General features: G+C 46.4%; 1 protein-coding gene across 1 annotated transcript in view; it reads left to right on the top strand.

Moving 5' to 3' along the window:
* LOC135916399 (uncharacterized) overlaps positions 1–27545 on the top strand; it is a 208680-nt gene that overhangs the window by 154734 nt on the left and 26401 nt on the right. Inside the window, exon 11 of the mRNA XM_065449749.2 lies at positions 9219–9347. Coding sequence (XP_065305821.1) covers positions 9219–9347 — 129 coding nt within the window. The remainder of the gene's footprint in view (positions 1–9218; positions 9348–27545) is intronic.

The following is a 27545-nucleotide window of genomic DNA, read 5'->3' as shown; positions in this document are numbered from 1 at the left end:
TTGAGTGAAACATTCCTTTTGGACCGTATGGCTACAGCCAGAAAGAAGTCGAAGCGGCAATCATTAGTAGTATAGTGCATATTAAAGATATCATAATTCCCAGCTAGAATGTCTAAAATGAAGTGAAATATGCAAGGCTTCGGCAATTTTCAAATGTTCCATGTTCCAATATGCTGACGACACCGCGTTACTGGGGAAACATTTTTCTTACAACATGTCCACTGAAATGTTGCACACTGACGTGTACAAGGCAATGCTTTGGTTCACTAATAATGGAATTGTTAATGGCCAAGAAACACAACTTGTTTGTTTTCGCTCTCCACTCAAGACTACTGTAATTAACATGCCTCTCTACTTATATGAGTGCGACTGTGTTTGTTGTAAATGTGCGCCTATTCCATACGTGTACTGTGCGAAATATCTCGGAATCTATTTCGATAGCAACTTATGGGGGCAACATCACTTATCGCTTATTTTTCTAAACTGAGGTCACTAGCATGGCTGTTTAACATAAAAATGTTGTACCCTTGTCTGTCAAAAAGATTGTAATACATGCACTGGGTTACAGTGTGTTGAGATAAGGCATTACAGTCTACGGCTTCTGTTTGGATCGTTGGAGATGCAGGGTAGACATGATTATAAAAAAAGATATTCTTAAAAATGTTGCCTATAATTCCCCAATAGTAACAGCTGCAAATATCTTCCGGGAACTGGGTCTACCGAATTTTCACTCTTTGCTTATAGGAGCACTTGTCGTTACACATTTTTGGAGTTCCGCATTCAAATAAAAATGTGCCGCCACAAGAGCACTTAGAAAACACATCCGTTACGTAGTTCCTCGTTCAGCCACAAGGTATGGTGCAGCCAGACGCTGTGCATATGTGCCGGACATCTTTCACAAATTGCCTCACGAAATTTTAACGCGACATCGAAAAGCACGCTGAAAGAATTATTAAAGATATGTTGGAATCGCCTCGTGAGCATTTTTGCATCACAATATTCACTTCTTCAACCTCTTTTGTTTTACGTAGATAAACAAAATGTTACCTTGTTCTATTAAATTTCTTTGTCATTTATTTTATTCGACATGCCTCATCAAATTATGCAATGCTTTTTCTTGCCATGTCTATCATATTCGTAGGCGCGGTCCTACAAACCAACTGAGGCTTAGACCGGCCTGTTTTTTTATTTTTTGCGACAATAAACATTATTATTATTATTATTAATATTATTATTATTATTATCATTATTAGGCACTTTGATTTGTCGTGCAAGTGGTAGCCGCGTCGTGAAGTTATATAAATCAACGGTTAGAATTGTGCATTGTGCCGCTGGCAAGCCTTGAAATATTGGAGTAGCTAAAAATATATATAACTTCGTATATCGCTTCCTCGTGCAAGTGTAATCTAGTTGCCACCTATACATATCTGAGCGCATCGTTGAAACAGAGCCCACACATTGATAACACCCCTAAAGAGCAGTAAAACGTTTATTAATTAACTATATAAGACGTTCCTCAATAATCCACGCACTTCAAGCTTTCCGTGCACATCACGCATTACACGGCTCACGTTTTCCAGAAATATAATATTCGCGTCAGTGATGGTTCTAGCAGGACGGCTAGAAATGTGCTTATGCATTCATTTAACTCTTCTAACAGGGAGAACATAATAATTTGGGCATTTACATTTAGCCCCAAATTGCCGTACACCGCAATCTGCCCTCACGTCGCTCGTAGCATGCAACCCGTTTCCTCGCAATGCATGCAGTCGGATGAATCGTCTAGTTCTTACAGGACAGCGGAAAAACACGCACATGATGTTTCCGGGCTCTTCCAGTCGCACTGATAGTTTTGCTGTAACATTCGCAAATTCGCATATTGCATGACCGTTTCCAATGTGCTTAAAACGGGCATGTACTGTTGCCTACTCCAGGGTAGCGTATCATACTGCTGCCGAGTTGTAGGGACGTCTGCCTATCGAAGCTCGACCGACGTTACTAATGGGGTAGCGTGGCGTTGTCGGCGGGCTGCAGGCATCCCGTAGAATATGGCGACCAAGCAAGGGCGAGAAGATTTGCTAGTGCGAAACTTGCACGGTTTATTCAAAGGTTGATGAAAGATGAAGAGAAGACAATGAAGTGATCAAAAGTACATTTCATCATCATCATCATCATCATCAGCAGCAGCAGCAGCAGCCTGGTTACGCCCACTGCAGGGCAAAGGCCTCTCCTATACATCTACAACAACACCGGTCATGTACTAATTGTGGCCATGTCGTCCCTGCAAACTTCTCAATCTCATCCGCCCACCTAACTTTCTGCCGCCCCCTGCTACATTGCCCTTCCCTGGGAATCCAGTCCGTAACCCTTAATGACCATCGGTTATCTTCCCTCCTCATTACATGTCCTGCCCATGCCCATTTCTTTTTCTTGATTTCAACTAAGATGTCATTAACTCGCGTTTGTTCCCTCACCCAATCTGCTCTTTTCTTATCGCTTAACGTTACACCCATCATTCTTCTTTCCATAGCTCGTTGCGTCGCCCTCCGTTTGAGTAGAACCCTTTTCGTAAGCTTCCAAGTTTCTGCCCCGTAGGTGAGTACTGGTAAGACACAGCTATTATACACATTTCTCTTGAGGGATAATGGCAACCTGCTGTTCAAGATCTGAGAATGCCTGCCAAACGCAACCCATTCTTATTCTTATTCTTCTGAATATATCCATCTCATCATCCGGATCCCCCGTCACTACCTGCCCTCATCATCATCATCATCATTAGCCTGGTTACGCCCACTGCAGGGCAAAGGCCTCTCCCATATTTCTCCAACAACCCTGGTCATGTACTAATTGTGGCCACGCCGTCCCTGCAAACTTCTCAATCTCATCCGCCCACCTAACTTTCTGCCGCCCCCTGCTACGCTTCCCTTCCCTTGGGATCCAGTCCGTAACCCTTAATGACCATCGGTCATCTTCCCTCCTCATTACATGTCCTGCCCATGCCCATTTATTTTTCTTGATTTCAACTAAGATGTCATTAACTCATGTTTGTTCCCTCACCCAATCTGCTCTTTTCTTATCGCTTAACGTTACACCCATCATTCTTCTTTCCATAGCTCGTTGCATCGCCCTCAGTTTGAGTAGAACCCTTTTCGTAAGCTTCCAAGTTTCTGCCCCGTAGGTGAGTACTGGTAAGACACAGCTATTATACACATTTCTCTTGAGGGATAATGGCAACCTGCTGTTCAAGATCTGAGAATGCCTGCCAAACGCACCCCATTCCTATTCTTATTCTTCTGAATATATCCATCTCATGATCCGGATCCCCCGTCACTACCTGCCCTCATCATCATCATCATCATCAGCCTGGTTACGCCCACTGCAGGGCAAAGGCCTCTCCCATATTTCTCCAACAACCCTGGTCATGTACTAATTGTGGCCACGCCGTCCCTGCAAACTTCTTAATCTCATCCGCCCACCTAACTTTCTGCCGCCCCCTGCTACGCTTCCCTTCCCTTGGGATCCAGTCCGTAGCCCTTCATCATCGTCATCTTCCCTCCTCATTACATGTCCTGCCCATGCCCATTTCTTTTTCTTTATTTCAACTAAGATGTCATTAACTCGCGTTTGTTCCCTGACCCAATCTGCTCTTTTCTTATCCCTTAACGTTACACCTATCATTCTTTCTATAGCTCGTTGCGTCGTCCTCAATTTGAGCAGAACTCTTTTCGTAAGCCTCCAGGTTTCGCCCCCGTAGGTGAGTACTGGTAAGACACAGCTATTATATACTTTTCTCTTGAGGGATAATGGTAACCTGCTGTTCATGATCTGAGAATGCCTGCCAAACGCACCCCAGCCCATTCTTATTCTCCTGATTATTTCCGTCTCATGATCCGGATCCGCCGTCACTACCTGCCCCAAGAAGGTGTATTCCCTTACGACTTCCAGTGCCTCGCTGCCTATTGTAAATTGCTGTTCTCTTCCGAGACTGTTAAACATTACTTTAGTTTTCTGCAGATAAATTTTTAGACCCACTCTTCTGCTTTGCCTCTCCAGGTCAGTGAGCAGGTCCCCTGAGTTACTAAGCAAGGCAATATCATCAGCGAATCGCAAGTTACTAAGGTACCCTCCATTAATTTTTATCCCCAATTCTTCCCAATCCAGGTCTCTGAAAACCTCCTGTAAACATGCTGTGAATAGCATTGGAGAGATCGTATCGCCCTGCCTGACGCCTTTCTTTATTGGGATTTTGTTGCTTGCTTTATGGAGGACTACGGTGGCTGTGGAGCCGCTATAGATATCTTTCAGTATTTTTACATACGGCTCGTCTACACCCTGATTCCGTAATGCCTCCATGACTGCTGAGGTTTCGACAGAATCAAACGCTTTCTCGTAATCAATGAAAGCTATATGTAAGGGTTGGTTATATTCCGCAAATTTCTCTATCACCTGATTGATAGTGTGAATATGATCTATTGTTGAGTAGCCTTTACGGAATCTTGCCTGGTCCTTTGCTTGACAGAAGTCTCACGTGTTCCTGATTCTATTTGCGATTACCTTAGTAAATACTCTGTAGGCAACTGACAGTAAGCTGATCGGTCTATAATTTTTCAAGTCTTTGGCGTCCCGTTTCTTATAGATTAGGATTATGTTAGCGTTCTTCAAAGATTCCGGTACGCTCGAGGTCATGAGGCATTGCGTGTACAGGGTGGCCAGTTTCTCTAGAGAAATCTGCCCACCATCTTTCAACAAGTCTGTTCTTACCTGATCCTCCCCAGTTGTCTTCCCCCTTTGCATAGCTCCCAAGGCTTTCTTTACTTCGTCCGGCGTTACCTGTGGGATTTCAAAATTTTCTAGAGTATTTTCTCTTCTATTGTCGTCGTGGGTGCCACTGGTGCTGTATAAATATCTATAGAACTCCTCAGCCACTTCAACTATCTCATCCATATTAGTAATGATATTGCCGGCTTTGTCTCTTAACGCATACATCTTATTCTTGCGAATTCCTAGTTTCTTCTTCACTCCTCTTAGGCTTCCTCTTTTCCTGAGAGCATGTTCAATTCTATCCATATTATACTTCCTTATGTCAGCTGTCTTACGCTTGTTGATTAGTTTCGAAAGTTCTACCAGTTCTATTCTAGCTGTAGGGTTATAGGCTTTCATGCATTGGCGTTTCTTGATCAGATCTTTCGTCTCCTGCGATAGTTTACTGGTATCCTGCCTAATGAAATTACCACCGACTTCCATTGCACACTCCTTAATGATGCCCACAAGATTGTGGTTCATTGCTTCAACACTTAGGTCCCCTTCCTGAGTTAAAGCCGAATACCTGTTCTGTAGCTTGATCTGGAATTCCTCTATTTTCCCTCTTACCGCTAACTCATTGATCGGCTTCTTATGTACGAGCTTCTTCCGTTCCCTCCTCATGTCTAGGCTAATTCGAGTTCTTACCATCCTATAGTCACCGCAGCGTACCTTGCTGAGCACGTCCACATATTGTATGATGCCAGGGTTAGCGCAGAGTATGAGGTCTATTTCATTTCTTGTCTCGCCGTTCGGGCTCCTCCACGTCCACTTTCAGCTATTCCGCTTACGGAAGAAGGTATTCATTATCCGCATATTATTCTGCTCCGCAAACTCTACTAATAACTCTCCCCTGCTATTCCTAGTGCCTATGCCATATTCCCCCACTGCCTTGTTTCCAACCTGCTTCTTGCCTACCTTGGCATTAAAGTCGCCCATCAATATAGTTTATTTTGTTTTCACGCTACCCATACCCGATTCCACCTCTTCATAGGAGCTTTCGAATTCCTGGTCGCCATGACTGGATGTAGGGGCGTAGACCTGTACAACCTTCATTTTGTACCTCTTATTAAGTTTCACAAGACCTGCCACCCTCTCGTTAATGCTATAGAGTTCCTGTATGTTACCAGCTATATTCTTATTAATCAGGAATCCTACTCCTAGTTCTCATCTCTCCGCTAAGCCCCGGTAGCACAAGAATTCCCGCTTTTTAGCACTGTATATGCTTCTTTTGGCCTCCTAACTTCACTGAACCCCATTATGTCCCCTTTACTGCCCTCTAATCCCTCCAATAGTACTGCAAGACTCGCCTCACTAGATAACGTTCTAGCGTTAAACGTTGCCAGGTTCATATTCCAATGGCGGCCTGTCCGAAGCCAGCGACTCTTAGCACCCTCTGCTGCGATGCAGGTCTGAACGCCGCCGTGGTCAGTTGCTTCGCAGCTGCTGTGGTCTGAGGGCCGGGGTTTGATTGTTGTGTTGGCTACATAGGAGCAGTACATAGTACATGGCCACATAGGAGGTTGTGGCCAAGTACTGCACCAGGGTGGCCAATCCTGCTCTGGTGAGGGAATGCGTTACCGGTTCTAGTCACCGGGATCAGTCCACAGTCCAGGCCTGTTTATGCAATTTTATCAACACGCGGATTTTTTAGAGCGCAGCTCTTTGGCGTCCGTTCCTGGGTTTCGCGTCGTCGTCGGCGTTGTCGGCCTCGTAACCAGCTCCGCCCCCCTTCGCTGGAGTGGGAGATGAAGGACGCGAGCCGCGAATGGCGGAGACCAATGAGAGCGGCCCCTTCAGTGACGTGCGCGCGCGATGCTGGTGTCATGCGGACCCTCCTTACGGCTCGATGCGCACTCGTGTCTGGTCTCAGCCGATCCGCTCGTTTCGTACTATCGTCTGCTCGCGCCACAGCTCTCGCCCGCGCCTGTTTTGTTCTGTTGGGTCGGTCTCGTTCGCGCTTGTTTTGGTTGTTATTTCGACAACAAACGGTTACAAATATCCCTCGAGGCCAGCGCACCTTCCACAACTTAATGCGGTGAGTGTAAGACTCGTATCTCCGCGAATCCCATTCATGCAAGTGCCACGACTGATGCACGGCGGAGGCCAATATGGCATTAAGGGCCCAGTTGTGAACGTCTTTGTGAACGTCTTTGAGAATCAAGCATTGGTGTACCAAGTCGAACATATATCAGTCTATTTCTCCGACCACAAAGCTTCCTTCATGACTGTCAAGAACTGTTAGTGGAGTCTTTGTTGAAGGAATACGTGTGAAAAATAAAAAAAAATTCTGTGATAGAGCATACATGTGTTGCTCGATTTCTTTGCCTCAATCTATCGAAAAGGTGAAACAGCTTATTTGCTGCGCTCAAATTTCGCATTAGGAAGTAACGTAATCGTCGGTAATTTTTTTAATCCGGTGGAAAATTGCCGGCACCGGGATTCGAACCACGGACCCCTTTGCACGCGAGGCGGGTGTTCTACCTCTACGCCACCGCTGCACCCACCTACAAAAGAACATTTCGGAGGATCTTAAATAAGCTCTCTACAATCGTGGAAGGGATCTTGCTTCCGTCGACGTCACGTGACCAGAACAGAAAGAGGGCCCCTCCTCCTTAGATTATACCGAGTCTTCTGCAAGGAGCAGGGCGTCCCGCCTCCTGGAACCGTAGAGGCTTGTCCGTCCCTTTTGCACGTTGCTCATTCGTGGAAGTTTTCCTGTAGAGTTTGACCGTTCGATGAAAGGCTCCTGTAAAATCGCACACACACACAAGAAGGCTGTAAACACTGCGGGGCTTCCGCCAGACCGGCAGACACTCGAATTGGTCATGGCGAATTAGGAAGTCACGCTTCATTCCGACGAGGCATGGTGGGCGAAGGTCGGGTAAGAGAAAGTCCTTTCTGCACGATGTGCGGGACGCCAAACATGGCAGGAGCAGTAACGCGTTATTTCGACGAAGAAGGTCGGGTGAGAGAAAGTGCTTTCTGCATGAGGTGCGAGATGCCAACCGTAGCAGAAGTCACACCCCATTTCGACGAGGCATGGTGAGAGAAGGTCAAGTGAAATTCCTTTCTGCACGTGGTAACAGACGCCAACCGTACCAGTACGCAGCAAGCGGCCGAACGAGGCATTCCGGCTGACATAGGGCGCCTCGACGCCATTGCAGGAGAGACGTAGAATTGAGGCACGCTAGGCTGATAGCGACACCAACGCCACGTCGTGAACAGAATCAGAGAGCATTCTCGCGCGCACTTCGACCGTACCTTGGAAACTGAAGCTAATATAGCAACGATGGCTGGAGATGGGTTCGCACTAAATCTACAATGAACCGCTTTCGCTGGCCGGACTGCCTGCGCCAATGGTTTTCGCCTTGCTGGTCTACCCGTCGCAGTGTGACGACGCCGAATTTGTTGATGCGGGTTTCGTTCGTCTCGTGGTTGCACCATGAGAAGCGCTGATGGTTTCATTTCAAATTTGTTTTCAGAACTGAACTATATAAGCAGTAGGAAAGGAATGCTCGGCTTTAGACATCAATTATTTTCAAACCGTGTATCATGCAATTACTACAATTATAATAAACTATTAATGAAACACCGGATTCAGTAAACTGCGTAATAACGTCGTCTTTATGTGCGTCAAAAAGTTCAATATTGTACGAGAAAATACTGCAAGCATTTGGTAACAGCTGCACCAAACGTGTTACGCCGTGACAGCATGTCAAAGACGAAGTGTAGGACGCGAAAGAAGTTTAAATTTGAGCCGGTAGGGAAAACACAGTTTCGGTAGATTTCTCCCTTGTTTTGTAGTTTATTGCAATATCTGTGATCTTTTCCTTTTGCTTCGTCTGATGGCTCGTCTTCTAAACTATGTAGGACTTGACTAACCAAACACGCATCCTGATAGCCAGTATAGCCGCGTGCTCAATCAGACATTTGACACTGTCTTCACGGTGTTGTGACGGACCCAGTCAGTTCTAAAAATGTGAGACATTATTGTAGCTCTTTATTGGATCTACTTGTGCGCCTCCCCCCCCCCCTAGAAAAAAAAATACAAGTACAACTCAAAAGCACAACGACAGCGGCGTCCGCGATCGTCCATCGTCGATATCTTATCTATACAGGTAAAATGCATCCGCGTTTTGTACACGTCTCGTAATACATTCCAGCGTGATCGCTGGTGCTAGTTTGCGTTCCAGAATGTGCAACAGTGTTCACGTTTTGGCTGCAGCCTGATTACATAAGATTCTCTCACTATAGCATCAGCGACAAGATTTCAAAAAGTTCCCATACATTAACGGGCGTCGTGCGATAACATTGTAACAGTGGTTAGCCCGTGAATATGCGTCAAAGCAAAAATAAAGGTAATGTAGCCGCGTCAACGCTGCTAATCGGCTCATATTATTATTCCATTGTCGCAGGTCTGCCCAAGTGTCGGCGGAGGGGATTGGGAATTTGTCGGCGACCTCTTCTATCTGTTCGCGGCTGTGTACAGTAGGACACTGCACAGAACGCTGACCTACGACACGGCGTACTTGATCCAACACAAGGCGAGTGACAGCTTACGTATTTAAACTGCATACTCCTATAACGAAGGCCACGGTTAACCAGAAGTGTTCGAAATAGGTAAGACTGTTTGCAGTTGGGTAAAGCTTCTTACATTTTGCGGTCTGGGGCACAATAACGTAAAACTACTCCAATGTGTTTTTATTGCAATCTCCTGACGCCAGATTTGCGTAACCACCGACGGAAGCACCGGGGAGTCACCCGCAGGGTTGTCTGAACAGACCAATCAAACGCTCTCCTCGATCATAAGAGGTCACTTTTGTTTGCTTAAAAACGAATAAATTGCCTACAAAGAGCGGCCTGTCTTGTCTAATTCGCTCACAAGAGGCGAGGAGCACGCTCAAGTGGAGAGGGATTCGATCGAGCCGGGCCAGTGTACTGAAAATCGACAACCGGATGAAGAGGGTGGTGCCGGCGCCTGCGATTGCTCCGCTTTCCTTTACTTAGCTCGCGGTGGCTGTTTGAAAACCGCCGCGGTATGCAACGGAAACTTAAGAATGACACTAAAGCGGATCCTCTGTAAAGAAACGTTCGTAGAACGAGGTCATAAACGTGCCGAAAGGGCTCGAAAACGTTACACCACCACGCAGAAAGCTTTAATACGCGCAAATAAACATGCTTTCCGGCAGGTGCGAGCAGCCAGTGCCTGAGTGATCGGCGGCAGCCATATTTTATTCCTTTCGGAACGGGACAGCCTGCGGCTATTCAGAGGAAAATTCAGTTCTGTTCGGCAAATTAATGCATCTTTAATGCATACACTTCACTTTGACGCGGTGAGTTCTAGCGGTTTTGTGACGTCGCGTGACAGGCAGGTGAAATGGACGCAGCCCAAAACTCCTGACCAATAGCCGAGAGCTAATGGGAGAAAGGGGTCGATTCAGAAATAACTATTTTTATTTTGTTCGGTCAAATCATGCATAATCAGCGTGCACACGTCATATCAGATGGGGACCTATCGCCGTTTTCGTGATGTCGCCTGACAGAGAGGCGCAGTGGGGGTGATCCAAAATAGTTTTTGACCAATCGCGAAGGGCTGATTGCAGAATTGGAATAGAAAAGTTTGGAATAGCTTTGCGTTATAGCGTCCCTGCTCTTTTTACATCTAGTTTCCGCTCTCAGATCAAATAAAGATGATACAAATGACGTAGCACTGTTTTTACGCCACAGCTGGCTTTTGCAGCCACCGTACAGTTGTTAAATGGGGAATAGTTGGTGGCGTAAAATGGCACTGCACAGCGCAGTAATTGGTAACGGCACTATCGCACGAGTTCTATTAAGCACAATGAGGTAAACAGCATCGCCCCATGCATTTTTCCGTTATTTAGAAGAATTTAGTTAAAGTTGTTGGTGAAGGCAGTGGGTGGCAGTCGATGCCGGTGCATTATCAAAGTATCAGCTCGTAGAAGCTTGTTCCATTTCTGTGAGAGACAGGGGAACACTGCGGGTTAATAAAACTGAGTTCCAATTCACAATCAGAAAAAAAAGACGCTACGCTCACAAGGATTGCAGAGGGTCATAAAATAGGTCGTAGTTTCGCCCGAAAGGCGAAGCATCGATACAAAATCAGTGGACAGCTATACGAAGTAAGGATAGCAGCTTTATCGGCTGTATAAACTTGAAAGAACTCGCTTACTTAACGGAAATAACAAGCACGGTGTCAGCGCCCCTAAGTAAACATGAACACACGTTTGCATACAAACTCGATGAACGTGGACAGTCGCTGTCAAAACGCTGGTGTCAGCAAGCGCGGCAGCAGCGTTCTAGAGCATGTAGAAGTGCTGTGTTCTGCTGAGTTCACGCTCAGCGAGTTGCGCATCGTCTTGAACAGACGCAATCGTCTTGAACAGACGAACAGACGGTGCTGCGCTCCCGGTTTCGACGGCGTTAAGGCTGTTTCACATGCTGCGACTGCAACGACGAAAATCGGTGCTGTCGCACGCGTCGCAATGCCATTTTTAGAGGGCTCATTTCACATGATTGCGATTTTAACAATGCGACTGGTGCGACGCCCAGGGTTGCTTACTGCCAGGTTTCGTGGCACACGCTGCATAATTCTTTTATTGTAGTGAATAAAACGTTTACACTATAATATTATTGACTTCTTTTGATTAGAAGCAAATAATATGTACGTTTACTAATTTAAAATGTTAGTTAAGATTTGTCTTGGAGTGCGCGACGGCGGTTTTGGTAGTTCAGTGCGACATGGCGCACGTAAACAGCTGCACGCAGGTGGTTCTGCGCCGTGTGTTGTCTCATCTGCCCTCTACGACCGTTTCGTTCTGCCTGCGCTACAACAATCTCCAAGATGACCTATCGACCAGGTTCATATTGCTACCCTCACCGCATATGCAGTATTTGGAATTCGGCTGCCACGAAGTCGTCGTGTCAGCCCAACAAGATCCTCGCGCTACCTGTGCTCAGCGCCAGCCTCTGAAGAAATGATGCGTGTATATTGCCCGTGATTGCGCATATGTGGTGCCTGCTACTAGCCATATTCTTAAGCCAAACGCAACAAGAAGCACCAACCCGAAAGCACGCGTGTGCCACTGAACGAAGCCTCAAATGATCTGTGTGATTACGACGTGGAATGAAAATTGTGTTGTGAAATTCAACCTTAGCGCTTGACTGGTTCGTCCATCGCCGTGCTTGCGCTGCGAATATATATATGGGAGCCCTCTCTAAATATTTCTAAAGGCGCAAAAGCCGACGCATCAAATGTTTCGAGCAGTTACCGTCACTTCGTAGAAACCTGTACGTTGTAACATATCATTTTAAAAGACACGCTTCTCGCCCACTTTGTTGTCCTGTGTCTCGCGCTGGCAGTATACTCGGAACTTCTAACAAGAAGACCATATCAATACGCGCTATTCCCAATGCAGGATCGCAGGCCTGCGGCAGGCGCACTTGCCGTAGAATTTTTCAGCTTCCTGCTCAGCCTCGCACGCCTCTCACGGTTAGCCTGTTTTGTGGAAATAAATATTATTATTATATTATTAATGTTATTAAATATTATAGTTTCTTCACTGTAATTTATAGCAATCATCCAGATTTCTTAAGCTAGTCATGCATTCAACCTGTATTAGATCAACATTGTTACGACATGCTTATGGGAGTCATTTCAAATTAGATTGCTCAGCCAGAGAAAGTACAAATGCAAGCCTCAATGTCTATTCCAATTTGGTATTCCTAAACAGATTATATTGGCAGAATTTTATGCCTGCTTGCATTTCCTGCAATTCAATGTTCAGAGCTGGAAAAAATGATTCCTTTTCTTGCTGTCGAATGGCTGCTTCAATGTCGATAGCAAGCTATAATTATTCATTTCGAAAGTGTTAAGCAATGACTATATGTCTAAGCTTATCAATGCGTTTTTGTTCCACGAACACAATTAGGTTTTCTCTCTCCCTCTCATTGACAGCCATGGAATGAAACCGTTCACTTTCATAAGTATCAGGATGCAAACATTCTGGAGTTTGTCCTGAGCATTTGTCTGCATCCTATAGTGTGCATGTTTGTATCAAGTTCTCGTGTTACAATCGCAGTGATCTACGCATATTGTTATATTGCAACAAACAAATTTATTTCACTTTGTTTTCAAATCTAGAATGTGGCCATGCAGTAACGACTGCATTAATAAGCAAAAAAGAAAACTGCAGATTCAGTGTACGTGTTGGAATCTATGCGAAGTGAAGTTTTTGTCAAGTGGTCAAATAAATGCTGGTAAAGTAACTGCGATATATACAATTTGTCTTATATTCAACAATCCAACATGTCATCTTTTGCAAGGTTTGCTTATGCACCGCATAGGTCACAACCTTAATGTCATGTAATCTTTATGCATTACACTGTTCACAAACCATACCAAAACGCAAACGGCAGTTAATGTAGATGCACGCTGCGAGACATCAACACAGTGCCGTTTGTTGAGCAAGGAATGGTGCGAGGTGTGTGCAGATGAATGAATGACGTGCTTATGTACTTATTTATTTATATACCTCGCAGGCTGCAAGGTTGGAGTATTATGTAAGGGGGAATAAAAAAGTTGTTACAAAAGGAAGAAGGGCACAACATTAAGAAAAACACCAGCAAAAAAAGCAGTACCAATACATTGCACCAACTAGCCCAACGTGTTTTACTGGCACAACATTATACAATACTTAACAAACAATAACAGATAAAGTTACTGCCCATGCACCCTGTACAGACGGTAAACCAGCGAAGCTGAAATGTGCAGCCCTGGTGTTTATCACTGGGTTAATTCCAATGGTTTATTCAAGTCTTTCTATATTATTGGTTATGTCTGTGTTTCTTAATGAGGTTATGCACATGTTTGGCTTGGGTTTATCACATTGTTTGTTTGGAATGCCACACATTGCACTTTGCAAGATCACCATCACGGAAAGTGCAATGAGTGGTTCATTGTGTTAATCCAGCGGGTCCATCAAAGTCTTTCTGGATTATGTTACGCACTTGCGTTTTGTAATGCGTTAATCATAATGTTTATGACTCAGTTATGCACTGTAGTTACGAAGTGACACACCGGGGCTGCACATTTCATTTAATTAAATACAGGGACACATTTTCGAACCTCTTGGGAAGTCGGAGAGAGACTACTGCACGCGTACTCTGCTGCTAGAGAGAAACGACGTCACTATCGGTCTAGCCAATGGCCCACCACACCTTCACTGTGAGATAATAATGACATCATGATCTTGTCTTAACCCCATCCCTCTCTGTGTCCCTTCCCTGCAATAATACGCAGATAAATGTATGTTTGAAATGCATAAGCATTTCTATGTCTGCTTAACACGAAATGTCTCCGTCCATCATGCAAGACGAATGCTATGGCTCACACCCCCTTAAACAACGGCTCATACCCCTACACTAGGGTTTTTGGGATCGGACCATGAGTGTATCGCCTAGGCATACACAGCTTCACTGTAAAAAGAATGAACACCTTTCTGCTAGAGACCAAGACAATCATGAGGTGTTTTAACAAATGAAACTTTATTGAACATGCCGAGTAAATGCTGTTCGACAAGCAATAAATCAAATTTACACAAAAAGCAGAAGCAAGCTCTGATGTGTGTCCATACAGATCCCAACAGGAAACGCATCCATCTCTGAAGGTGTAACAGCAACCATGCTGACACAAGATTCTCCCAGTGTATTTGCATCTACAGCATCCATAATTTATCTAGGCAGCCGATCTCGACAGAATGCTAGCTTCTTCCTCTACAATGCACTCTCCACATCTGAGCGTGCATTGTAGAGGAAGAAGCTAGCATTCTGTGCAGATCGGCTGCCTAGAGAAATTACGGAAGCTGTAGATCTAAAAACGCTGCGTTAATCTTGTCATCACGGCCTCCGTTAGAAATGGATGCATTTCCTGTCAGGAAACGCACATGAATTTTCGCTTCTCCTTTTTGTGTATGTTCAGTCTATTGCTTGTCAGCGAGCATTAACTCGGTGTGTACATTAAACTTTTGATTGTCAGATCATCTCGGTTTTCTTGTTTGTCCTATGTGTTCTCTGGTGCCATTTGCAGCCAGGCTATTCATTTTTTTTCTTTAGACTGCAACAAGTCACTTTAATGGCCGTCATGATACGTTATAAAATCTTTTATTTGGCCAATGTAGCAAGAACGTACAGTGTGAAGCAGTAAGAACAGGTTATGCTAAATTCTAATTAAAAGGTTTATTGTGAAAATGCAATGATATATAAAGGTTACCACAAAGTAGTACAACAATAAAACCTGATAAAGACTAGTGCTTGATGAAACCAAACATAAAAGCAGGAAAGGGATAAAATCAGGCACGTACCCAGGGGGGGGCCCGGGCCCCCCCCGAAATCAAGTGGCATACCCCCCCCCCCCCACACACACACACACACAAACTCACGCCACCACTCCTCACACATTCCTAAAGCGCCACCAGATCAATGTTGAGACTTGGCAGCTATTAATCGGTCAGCATTATGCTGCCTTTTTCACTCCTTTTAAATGGCGGTAGTTATCGGCATCTCTTGTAATGTGAAGGACAGTTTTCTCATAGATTCCGCACCCATGCGATTAACTCGACATGCGTTCAGTTGTCACCATCTATTCAACCGTCACGCGCATAGCTGTTGCTTTTGTTAGTTCAACCTTCTTTGTTTAGGCTGATCCTGGGACCAGGAAAGGGATGCGGCTGTTACTGAGCGGGTCTGTACTCTCATGGAACGAGTTGCGGCCGGAGAAAACGCCAATTGCGTTTAACTTTTCCCTTTGCTTCATTATTTCCTTGAGTTACGGCTCGCCGCGAGGCTGTCAGACGCCCGCAACCATATATATACACGTGATGTGGGTTAGATAAGGTGGGAAATAAAATAATGTGAAAGTGCGTCCATCATGATACCCTGCAATAACCCTTAAAACCATAAGCAAGATGACTGTCGCCCGTCACCTCGTCTGTTTTTCCCTAATTGTATAACACTTTTCGTGCAAAACTGGCAACTGGAAACAAAAATCGCAAGGAGTTGAGAAATGAAGCGATCTACTAAGGGAGAGAGCCAAGGCAACAACCAAACTGCAAGGAAAAGCGAATAATAAAAAAAGTTCACCGTTGTTTAGGAGAATATTTATGGATCAACATCTTTTTATTTAAAAAGGAAGTAGAGAAAACGCTGCCGGAAGTGGAGAACAATTACTTGCTACGAATGACGCTTCTACAGTTATCGGTCGAACCGCCTCACGTAGCCACTTCTCTGCTGTGCTTATGTGGGTGTTTTTCTAGCCTTTCGCGGTGAGCGCAGTACATCTAGAATCGCAGAGTCCTGCGCTCTACGCGGTTGTGTCGGACTGGCGGCCGCACAGCGTTACGCAATTCGCGGAGCTGTCAAAACTGATCAACAAGGCGAAAATAACTGATATTCGAAACTATAACATGAGAAAGACTGAAGAAGCCGTAAAAAATGAACGCAGCCTGAAATCAGTAAAAAAGAATCCTTGCATGGGACAAACCATGATATATACACTAAAGGATAATATCATCAGCAATCTCGAAGATATAGTAAAAGCAGCGGAAAAAATTCTAAGCTGACCTGTATACAGTACTAAGAGGAGTCACGATACCTCACTAAGAAACAGTAATGAATAGGATACAGAAACTCTCCTATAACTAGCGATGAGATCAGAAGGGCCCTGCAAAAAATGAAACGATGAAGAGCGGGAGGAGAAGGTGGAATAACAGTCGATTTAATCAAAGATGGAGGAGACATAATGCTTGGAAAACTGGCGGCTCTTTATACGAAGTGTCTATCGACTGCAAGGGTCCCAGAAAACTGGAAGAATGCAGACATTAAACTAATCCAAAAAAAGGAGACGTTAAAGAATTGAAAAATTATAGGACCATTAGCTTGCTCCCAGTATTATGTAAAATATTTACCAAAATAAACTCCAATAGAATAAGGGCTGGATTTGTCAACCAAGGAAACAGGCTGGCTTCAGGAAGAGATACATTACAATGGATCACATCCATATCATCACTCAGGTTATCGCGAAATCCGCAGAGTACAATAAGCCTCTCTACGTGGCTTATATAGATTACGAAAAGGCATTTGATTCAGTAGAGATACCAGCAGTCATAGAGGCACTACGTAATCAAGGAGTACAGAACGCTCACGTAAAAAGCTTGGAAAATATTGCTACATGCGTGTGGTATTTGTTTGTTTTAACAAGGCGCGTGGGCGCCATCACTCCAGAAAAGAGCAGGAAGAACGAACTGGGCTCGCGCTGTGAATCTAACCGGTCAGCGCGCTGAAACCGTTGTTGTAAATATAAACTGTAAGTAGTTTCTGGTCTTACTGACTTTTCCTTCGCGTAAGAATATCTACAGAGGTTTTACAGCTACCTTAATTCTACATAAGAAAAACAGAGAGATACCTATAGAGAAAGGGGTCATACAGGGAGACACAATTTCTCCAAAGCTGTTCACTGCGCCCTTAGAAGAATTCGAGCTATTAAACTGGAAAGGCTTACGAGTAAAGATCGACGGCAAATATCTCAGCAACTTTCGGTTTGCTGATGACATTGTTCTATTCAGCAACAGTGCAGACGAGTTACAACAAATGATTGGAGACCTTAACTGAGAGAGTGTCAGAGTGGGGTTGAATATTAATATGCAGAAGGTGAAGATAATGATAAATAGCCGGGCAAAGGAACAACACATCAGGATCGCCAATCGGCCACTAGAGACTGTGAAGGAGTTCGTTTGCCTAGGTCAATTAATCACAGGGGACCCTGATCATGAGAAGGAAATTCATAGAAGAATAAAAATAGGCTGGATCGCATACGGCAGACATTGCCAGCTCCTGACTGGAAGCTTACCATTATTATTGAAAAGTAAGGTGTGCACTCAGTGCATTTTGCCAGTGCTGACATATGGGGCAGAGACTTGAGATCAAGTTAAGAACCGTGCACAGAGCGATCGAACGAAAATTGCTAGGCATAACGTTAAGAGAGAGAAAGTGAGCGGTTTGGATCAGTGAGCGAACGGGTACAGACAATATTCTAATTGACATCAAGAGAAAAAATTTAGCTGGGCAGGTCATGTAATGCGCCGGTTAGATAACCATTGGACTATTAGGGTTACAGAATGGGTACCAAGAGAAGGGAAGCGCAATAGAAGACGGCAGAAAACTATAGATGGTGCAATGAAATTAGGAAATTCGCGAGTGCTAGTTGGAATCGGTTGGCGGCAGGACAGGGGTAATTGGAGATCGCAGGGAGAGGCCTTCGTCCTGCAGTGGACATAAAACAGGATGATGATGATGATGATGATGATGATGATGATGATCATGATGGTGGTGGTGGTAGTGGTGGTGGTGGTGATGATGATGATGATGATGGAGGTGGTGGGCCCCCCCCGGAAAAAAATCCTGGGTACGTGCCTGGATAAAATACATATATATATACAAGTCCAGGGAAAAAAAAAACATTGTGATCACCAAGTGTGCATGTGGCTACCTTCCAGGAAACTCACTTTTTTCCCAATGGCATGGAAATGGAAGAATGTGCTTGCATAAGCAAGCTGTCAGTCTGTCTATTGGAATAACAACAGTGTTTCTTGAAAGGTGCTGGCATGCAGGATTGGCAATTGTAATGATTTTTTCCTGCACTTCGAATTTTTCTCTATTTTCTTTCTGTAGCATTTTTATTTATGTTTGGCTGCATCAAGCACCAATTTTTATCTATCTTTCAAAGATGTCTTTCTTTTTCTGGGGAAAACTCGGGGAAGGCAGGAGATGGAAATTCAAGACGATGAGCAACATGAGAACAAGGTGAAAGTAGGAGCCAACGTTTCCAAACGTGGACCTTGAAGAAGACAAGTCCACTAGTCGATCGTTGGCTCCTGCTTTCACCTTGTTCTCGTTTTGCTCATCGTCCTTTTTTTCTGGTAATTTGTATAACTCGCCACATTTTTACAAATGATCATCAGTTGAAAGTTAGTCCTTATCCATATCTAGTGTCATCCTGTTGATACTGCTTCATGCTATGCACTCTTGCAGCATTTGTGTGCGTGTGTGTGCACACGTGTGGATTTGGATGTGAGATCGGGCCCTTGGGCAGAGGTATCATTCTTCTCCTGTACAGCCTTATGAATTCATTAATCATAGTGCAACAGAAATGCAATGGACAGGAACGAAGTGAACACACAGAGCGCTTCATTCTTGTCTGTTGTCTATCTGTTGCACTTTAGTTAATAATGAATACACACAAACTCATCTAGTTTTCAGTTATTATGTCAGGCTTATAAGCCCGCTTGTGTCCTGGAATATTTGCATGGCTATGTATCCTGTAATTTAATTACTGGCCATGTGCTTGCAAGTCGCGTGTCAATCTCCTAATTTTCCTGACAATCTTGTGTGATGTGCAGGCCCAGACAGTTTCTGGTGAATCCATGCAGGGTGTTGTGCAGGGTGTAATCTGCACTACAAGTACTGCTTTGATTGCGTTCAGTTCAGCTTTTCTAGGTGTAGGATGACCTGAAATGGTACTCACTTATATGGGGTTTAGTTTTATGTAGTGTCATACTACTGTTACACTGCTATTGCCAGATCAGTGTACTGTATGTGCCTTATGTTTGCTTGCATCTTCATGATTAGCAACCTCCTCTGTGTGTTTGGCAGTTGCATATAGTCTCCTGGCCTAATTGTTTACCCCCATATTCCACGGTATGGGCCTGTTGTGTTTCAAGTTCAGGTACTCCCGAGGTTGTGTTTCTGAAGGGAGGGGTAGTCGTCTTTGCATCTGATATGCTATCTGGCATAGTATCTTGTTGCGAGGTTCTGAGCTCTTGAGACAAAGAATTTGTGCTGCAGGCAGCAATTCTACTCTGTCTAGGTGCTTGTTCGTTAGCTCTTTCTCATAGAGGTCTTCAAGCATGGTACAGTTGGAAAGACCTGTTATTACTACCCGATGCCTGTATTCGATGAGTTGTCTTTTTTATGTGCTGCAGGTAATTCATACCGTACCATACCTTGGACACAAGCAAAGCATCTGCGATTTTCTATAGTATCCACTCGTCCACCCCCATTATTTCGAGATTATTCTTTTCACCACGTGTGGAAGTTGCGTCCAGGCATTGCATACTTGTTTCACCCACGTGCTGGTTCTGCCGTCATGGGCTTACACTTGCTGAGGATTTGTGGACATTGACTTGCGGGCATATTTGTCCAGCTATGTGGATCACAATGTGCAATCTGGGGTAGTTCTTGATTCTTGCCTTTCTTTTTTTCCGACGTCGATATGAGCTGACTTATCAGAAAGCGAGAGGCCAGACTGGCCAAGAAAGTCTGCAGTGTTGTTGAGGGCTTGTTGCATCATTCTTGATTTCTGTATAAGATAGCTTTCACATAGACTGTAATACGCCATAGGCTGTAGTGTTTCTTGTAGTATGCCCGTGTTGTTGGTGTGTATGGGCCAAATGTACCTCCAACTCTGACCTGGAATTTTCTGTCTTGCAGAAAGTTACTGTTTAAGTGCTCTACCAGAAGTGTTTTTGCTCATCGTTGCTCTTATTAGAGCAGCATAAGGTACTGCTGTTAAAAGCCTCTTCATTCTTTCATAAGCGGTATTGCACAATGTCCTGCGATAAAGTTTCTGCTGCTTATGGCCCACTCATAACTGCCAGAAGGGACAACTCTTGAAAAAGGTTTTCTTTGTGCTATGTGTGCGATGTAGTATGAGCATTCATGCCTTGACATTTATACATCTGTAGAACCAGCTTCCCGACACAGTACTTGCTATACCTGATCATGCTTATTTGTGCAGTGGTGTTGAACAATACATATTGATGTAATGAATATTCACACACGCGAATTATCACGAAAGATGGTTGTTTTACAATTCTGCCCTTTGCTTTCTATTGGTGTTAGATTTTGCATAAGCATGCTCCCCTATGCAGTAGTATTTTGAAGTGTAAGGGTTCAATAAAAGGTGATGAACTAAATCTAAGTGCAAGAGCTTTTTCTCTCACCTACGACTCCAATCCGAAATGCGACTTCCATGGCTGGCATATCAATCCCTTGCCTTGAGTTAGCAGCAGAATGCTATAGCCACAGTGGCAGGTGAACAAATTGAAGAACAATAATTCTGTCTATAATTTTTTTTCTTGCCTGTATGTAAGTAAAGTTTGGAATAAGTTTGTCATTGCAAAAAAGCCCAGTATGTGGTCTTTTATTGAATAAACCACATATTGTGTATAGTTGAAATGCAGAAATTTGTTCTAAAATCCTCAGGTGATATATGTTCTTGCAAGTAGCATGGTATTTCATTACTTATAAAGATAGTAATCGCAGCGGATATCGTTATATGGTTTTACACACTAATATATGTGATCACAAACTTATTAGAAACTTATTAGAAACATGTAAGGCATGAATGTTTCTGCACACTTGATCAGCTGTGAACGTGCAAGAACTGCTTGTACCGGCTGACTTCACAACACAGCTCGATTTTCTTTTGTTCAGCGTGTCGTTTTATACTATTTTATCCCCACAAGAACAGGCCGTTTGCCTGCTTTTCGCATTGTTGCACGAGTTCTGCATAATTGTGCAGGAGGGTACGTTGTCACTGTGCCACTATAGCAAGCAATTTACTTAATATACTAGTTGTACAGTTAGTTACCTCGCAGAGCAAGTGTTCATACAGATGCAGTAAGGATACAAAGTCCGCAACATAGTCAATGTTTATTGATTTTTGTGCATGAAAAAAAAAATTCTCCAGAGTAGAGGTGCAACTTAACGTGCATGTAATATTTTATTCAAGCCACGGATTTAATGCTATCGTAGCAAATTCATTACGATAGCCTACACTTTTGCTCTGTCAAATTTAATAAGAGGCAAGATAGGCTTTCAAGATGCATCGGGAAATTCGTGATTGAAAACCGACAAGAAAACGCAACTGAACGGTACCGCGTTCAGCGCAACGTTGAAACTTCGGGTACTTTGCTGTCTTGTCATTTGCCCTTGCCGAGGTTGAAATAATTCAAGCTGCTCCGTAAGCGCGATTTTTTCAAGCTACTCAACAAAAGAAAATTGTGACAACCTCGTCGTCTGCTGGGGATCGAACACCTCCTAGCACTGACAACTCGCAAAGGCGTACGAAGCAAACGTGAAAATGCACTTGATTTGCTGTGTAGCGTGTCAACAAACGCATAGCAATCGGAGAATGCAATCTGCGGTACAAGTTTTTTATTCTCCCTTCGCGTACGTACCGAATTCGACGATCCCCGTTTCCGCGCATTGCACTTGTCGGACGAGACGCCATTTTCCAAAACAAACCGGCGAAATAGCTCCGTTGACAGCTCTCCGCGCAATTTCGACGGAAAATCGCAGCGATCGGTGCGACGGTGCGCCTGTGCGACCAACCGGTTGGTCGCAGCCGAAAATCGGGGGGTCGGCACTGCGACTGCGATTTTCATCGCAAACGACGGAAATCGCACTTCCGGTGCGACGAAAATCGCATCATGTGAAACAGGCATTACTCGTCAAGTCCTGAGGAACATTGACGCAGCTCAGCTTCCGTCACTTCTCGAGGTCTTCAACTCGGTCTGGCGCAGCGGCATCATTCCCGCCGACTGGGAAGAGGCGATCGTCGTTCCCATTCTCAAGCGCCAACTCCTATCGCCCAGTATCGCTAACCTCGGTAACCCAGAAAAACAATGGCGTCCATAGCTTTGCACCGCCTTGAATGGATTGCCTCCGCCCTAGAGGCCTTTGCCCCTGAACAAAGCGGCTTCCGCCGACTGCGCTCGACAGCTGATTCCCTCGCGGACGTTGTCGTCACTCTCGAGCACGCTGCAAGCCGCCAGGAAGCCGGATACCTGGTGCTGCTCGATGTAGAGCGCGCGTTTGACGGCCTCCCTCATGGCACCATCACTCAAGCGCTTCGCGAGCTGCGTATCACCGACCGCCTACATATGTCTCGGCCTTTCTCAACGCTCAGAGTGCGCGTGGGTGACGCGCTCAGCACTACCCGTAGCGTGGCCTCTGGAGTTCCTCAGGGCAGTGTCCTCAGCCCTTTCCTCTTTAACTTGGCGCTGGCAAGGCTCCCTCATTTAATACCGAAGGTGACAGCCTTTGATGTCCGTGTGGCGATTTACGCTGATGACCTCGCTCTTTTTGCTTGCGGGCCCACGAACTATGGCTACCAAGTGCGTCAATCACTTCAATCGGCGATCAACGCCGTGGACGAATATCTCGGCAGCATAGGGCTTCAGCTCTCGGCGTCAAAAACCGAGGCGCTACTAATTCACCCCCGTGCGAGCCGTGCACGCTTCGAAGTGCCAACTCTCTCGCTGCGCGGAAGCCCCCCCCCCCCTCCACCCCCCCACTCCGTGGCACAGAAAAGTCTCATACCTCGGCCTTCACATCGACTGCGCCTCAACTTTAACGCGGCCACTACACAACTCTGCAGGGACTCCAGGAAAGTCGCAGGCGCCACACGCTCACTGCTCGCCCGAGGCCGCCGCTGCACACCGCATTTTGCGCTCCGAATTTACAACTCGATCGCAACGTCGCTAGTGCTCTACGCGCTCCCACTCACCAACGCCAGTGTAGCCAACTGGAAGGCCGTCGACCTCGAGCACCGCACCGCAGTTCGCCAAATGTACGCGCTTCACCGGATCTCGCAAGTGGGGGCAACTAGCCGAAGCGAGAAACTGGCCGCCATCACTTCGCGCGCGGAAACAAGCGCTTCACCACATTGAGTGACTGCAATGGTCGCCACAGGGTCAGCGCCTCGTGTGCCGCCTCCACACCGTCGAGGGCTCGGGCATGGACCAGCGTGCCACCGAGTTCAGCACTCGCATCGCCTCTTTGCCTCAACTCCTCCTCCTGCCGCCTTCGCCGCACGCCTCCGCGCTCCTCGATGTAAACATCACCGTCCCGGGCGTCAAGAGCAAGCGACAAACAGCACTGTGTGCCATGCAGCAGGAGACAGCTGCATTGATCTTCGAACATCTACGCGACCGACTCCTAGTGTACACTGACGGATCCGTGTCCAGTGACGGTTCCGCCACTGCCGCATGCACGGTACCGTACATTTCTGCGTCTCGGCAGTGCCGCCTTCGTTTTCCTGCCTCGTCGACAGTCGCTGAACTCGCGGCGATTGACCTCGCGACTGACCTACTTCTTCAGGAGTGCGGTGTCTCGTCTGCCGCGATACTGTCGGACTCGCGTGCGGCTCTTTGCATGCTGAGGAAGGACTATGCCGGTCTTCCGCTTGTGCAGTGCGTGGGATCGAAACTGCGCCATCTCGTAAATAAGGGCTGCGATTTCGCATTACAATGGGTCCCCCCGCACATCGGCCTGCCTGGGCACGAAGCGGCTGACGCCCTCACGAAGCAAGCTCTCTCGGTTCACTTCCCCTCGCTAGCTCCAACACCGTTTCGACGTGGCCAAGACGGCGATACTGCGCATCCTCCGCGCGCAGCCACCTGAACCGTGCGTTGCTGCAGGCACGCCCTCTCGCCTCCTCCCCCGCGCGGGTCTCTCCCTCTGGGACAGCTCGTTTCTCCTTCGGCTGCGCGTCGGCTGCTACAACTCGGCCGCCAGAATGCACAGACTGAACGGAAGAGGCAGCCCCGCGTGCTTGGAGTGCGGCGAGGAGGAGACGCTTGAGCACCTTCTGCTCCGCTGCCCGGCCTTCGATGTTGAGCGCACTGCGCTCTTTGCATCATACCATCGTGTGGGACGGCCCTGTGACCCGGAGGGAGCGCTTCTCTTTTCGGCAGCCCACCATTCCATTGTCAAGAAAGTGCTTCCTGCCCTACTTAACTTTTGTCGTGAAACGCAGCTGAGTACGCGGGTGTAAGCCCTAAAGCCCCTCAATCATTCAAAAGTACCGCCAGGCTTTGATCCAGCCGACAACGCCTGCGATAGGCTGATCGGTGACATGTGATCTTGCTCCGCCCCTTTGACGCCATGAAAGTTCCTGCGCGCCGGGCGAAGTGCGCGCGTTTCGCCTTTGTTCTATGCACATCATTGCGATAATTTCGTTCCGGGAGGTCCGAAATGCCTTGTTGCTGTGCGGTTGGGTGCCGAAACCGGACGAAGGATGGCAAGAAGTTATTTTGCATCGCGCGCGGCATCCATAACGTAACCAGACGAAAAGTATGGTTACACAGAATTGCACGGACGGACTTTGAACCGTCCGTAACAGCACGACTATGCGCGGCAAGTAACATACGATACAAAGGTGCGATAGAAAATATACACGTGCGTGTGTCGAGCGGTGATAGTATTTCACTCACGTGCATGAATGTTGAGGGCCGAAGTTTGTGGATATTATTTATTTTAGTTCGCTGTGAGCCCGCTGAATAGATCAATATGACCTAGGATGCGAAGGACCGAAATGCCTTGTTGCTGTGCGGATGGGTGCCGAGATCAGACGGAGGACGACAAGAAGTTAGTTGAATGAATATACTGCTAAGTGCCTGCATTATTCTGTTTTCAAAAACGAATACTGCATAGCCACAGCTACTCGCCGTCAAATAATAAAGCGTAATACAGTATATCAAAGTACATTACATACAGCTGCGAGCTCGTTCCAAGTTTCCCTTACATTCGAAGATGTTTCAGTAATCGGCAATGCCATTTTACTGATGACAAACACACAACTGCAAATGAACATAAGAAAAACGCCAGAAGCGATACACGGATTGCCAGCAAAACACAGTGGAGTAATAGCTGGGCCAATCCGCGTGCGTTTCGTATAAGGGCCCTCTAATTCTTAGAGGGCTTTAGCGGTGCATGGAGGCGAAAAGGGATAAACACAACAATGCGCGTCATGATTCGAGTTTACGCGGCGACGTCGCACGGTTGACGAGAAAAGTCAACCGCATTGACACACGCGCACACGCTACGCTTGATATTGGTGTGCCGCGAGATCAGATCGCGCTGGCAGCCCGAACACGATCGAGGAGACACTCTGACACGATCCATACCACCTCTTCATCATGTCACGACAGTTGCACTGGCTCGTAGCATTGAACCACAAGACACATGCAGTCGTCTTGTAATCGCTACACGACAGACACACTCAGCGGCAAGAAGACTGTTGGCGCACTCGGTTCCACGCACACATAGGATGTTGTTTAGTTGCTGTGAGGGCTGCGCGCTTTGAGAATCGCACGTTTGAGCGCTGTTATGTTGAAATATTTTCAGTCCAAGCGACTGTCAGCATTCATTTTTACACGACTTCTTCGTTCAATGGAACCGCTATGTATACGCAGCACACTTACATGCAAAGAATTTCACAGAGCATACGGGATTAAGCGCAAGCAATCACCAAGACTCGCGCGGTGATTGAGCGCAAACGAACGAAATGTAAACACGCGGAATGGAGGCGATCCAGCCCTCATTACGCTCTCTTGAGCTATTTTCTTGGAGCGCTCATTTGGAATTAAAGGACTAAATTTAGCAGTTCGGGTCCTTCTTTCGTTTTTCGCCACAGTCAGGCACCAGTAGGTTTTATTTCTGCGCGTATGCAGGTATTTTTTCACCTCCCGAATGCCGCGGCGCCGCGGTTTAGCGTGGGCGCCGTCTGCTACAGGAACTTCCTAGGTGGCGCGCGCGGCAGATGTCGCTACCTTGAAAACTATAGAGGGACCTTAGTAAGCCCCGCATTGCTTCTTCATCCTTCTTGTTATTTTTTTTCCGCCTACTTTTCCTCCTCTCCCTGATCTTTTTCTCCCCACTTCCCTTTCCCTGTGCAGTGCTGTTGAGGTGTCCTCCTCTGAGATCCAGTTACGGCACTGCATTTCTCTCTTCCTCTCCTTCAAACGTCACTACACACACAGCGCACACAAAGGTATAACCCTCTGCAGATCCCGCTCAAGGTGCGCCGCACACGACCATGCACTTCTTGGCGAAGTCGAAGCCACCCCGCTCCCTTCCGCGCTGCCTTCCCGCTTTCCTCCATATGTGTCGCGCACGTGCGTGAGCTGCGCTCATCAGTTGCCTTTGCGCCTAGCGTACTCTCTACACGACGCGAATGGCTTTCAAGACACAGCTGCTCGGGCGGTGTGCACCGCCCCGACTAGAAGCGCCCGCCCACACCCTTCCTGCCCGCGGGCTTCTTCGATCATCCACTTCTGGCTACCCGCGGCCTGCCAGAACCAGCCAGAGCTTCTTCGTTTTTCTCGGGTTGATCCGCCCACCGCGCCACGCACTTCCGCCGGGCGTTCGTTTTGCTCGGGCTGGACGGTTCTGGCTTCCCGCGGGCTGCCAGAACTTACCAGGATGAGTTTGGTCTGTCTGACCTCTGAAAGTTCTCTGGCTAGCGGACGACTAAAAGAGGCGATGGGCGCTCCCCACCATCTTTGCTGGGACTTCACGGATTGCAACTCGGGCGCTTGAGGACTCGAGGACTTGAGGACTTACCTCGCTCAGCCAACTGTCTACGGTCACCTTCGGATTTCCTTACTTCTAGCGTTATCGTTTTAGGGGCTAACGCACTGTTCCGCATCGTGAAGCGGTGTCATATGAGCAGTGGTGAACCGTTTGAAGCTTGTGTATGTGTGTGTCCCCAAGGCTTCTTCGCGGCGATCAGCGCGCCGCGCCCTCATGCGTGCATGTTATCTGCATTGTGTTCCACGCAAGTTGTAGACGCTCAATTTCGTCTTTCTCTGGTGGTGTTC

Source organism: Dermacentor albipictus, unplaced genomic scaffold (assembly GCF_038994185.2).
Source record: "Dermacentor albipictus isolate Rhodes 1998 colony unplaced genomic scaffold, USDA_Dalb.pri_finalv2 scaffold_15, whole genome shotgun sequence".
NCBI lineage: Eukaryota > Metazoa > Arthropoda > Arachnida > Ixodida > Ixodidae > Dermacentor > Dermacentor albipictus.
Note: the sequence above shows the minus strand (reverse complement) of the source record. Positions and strands in the feature narration are given on the sequence as shown.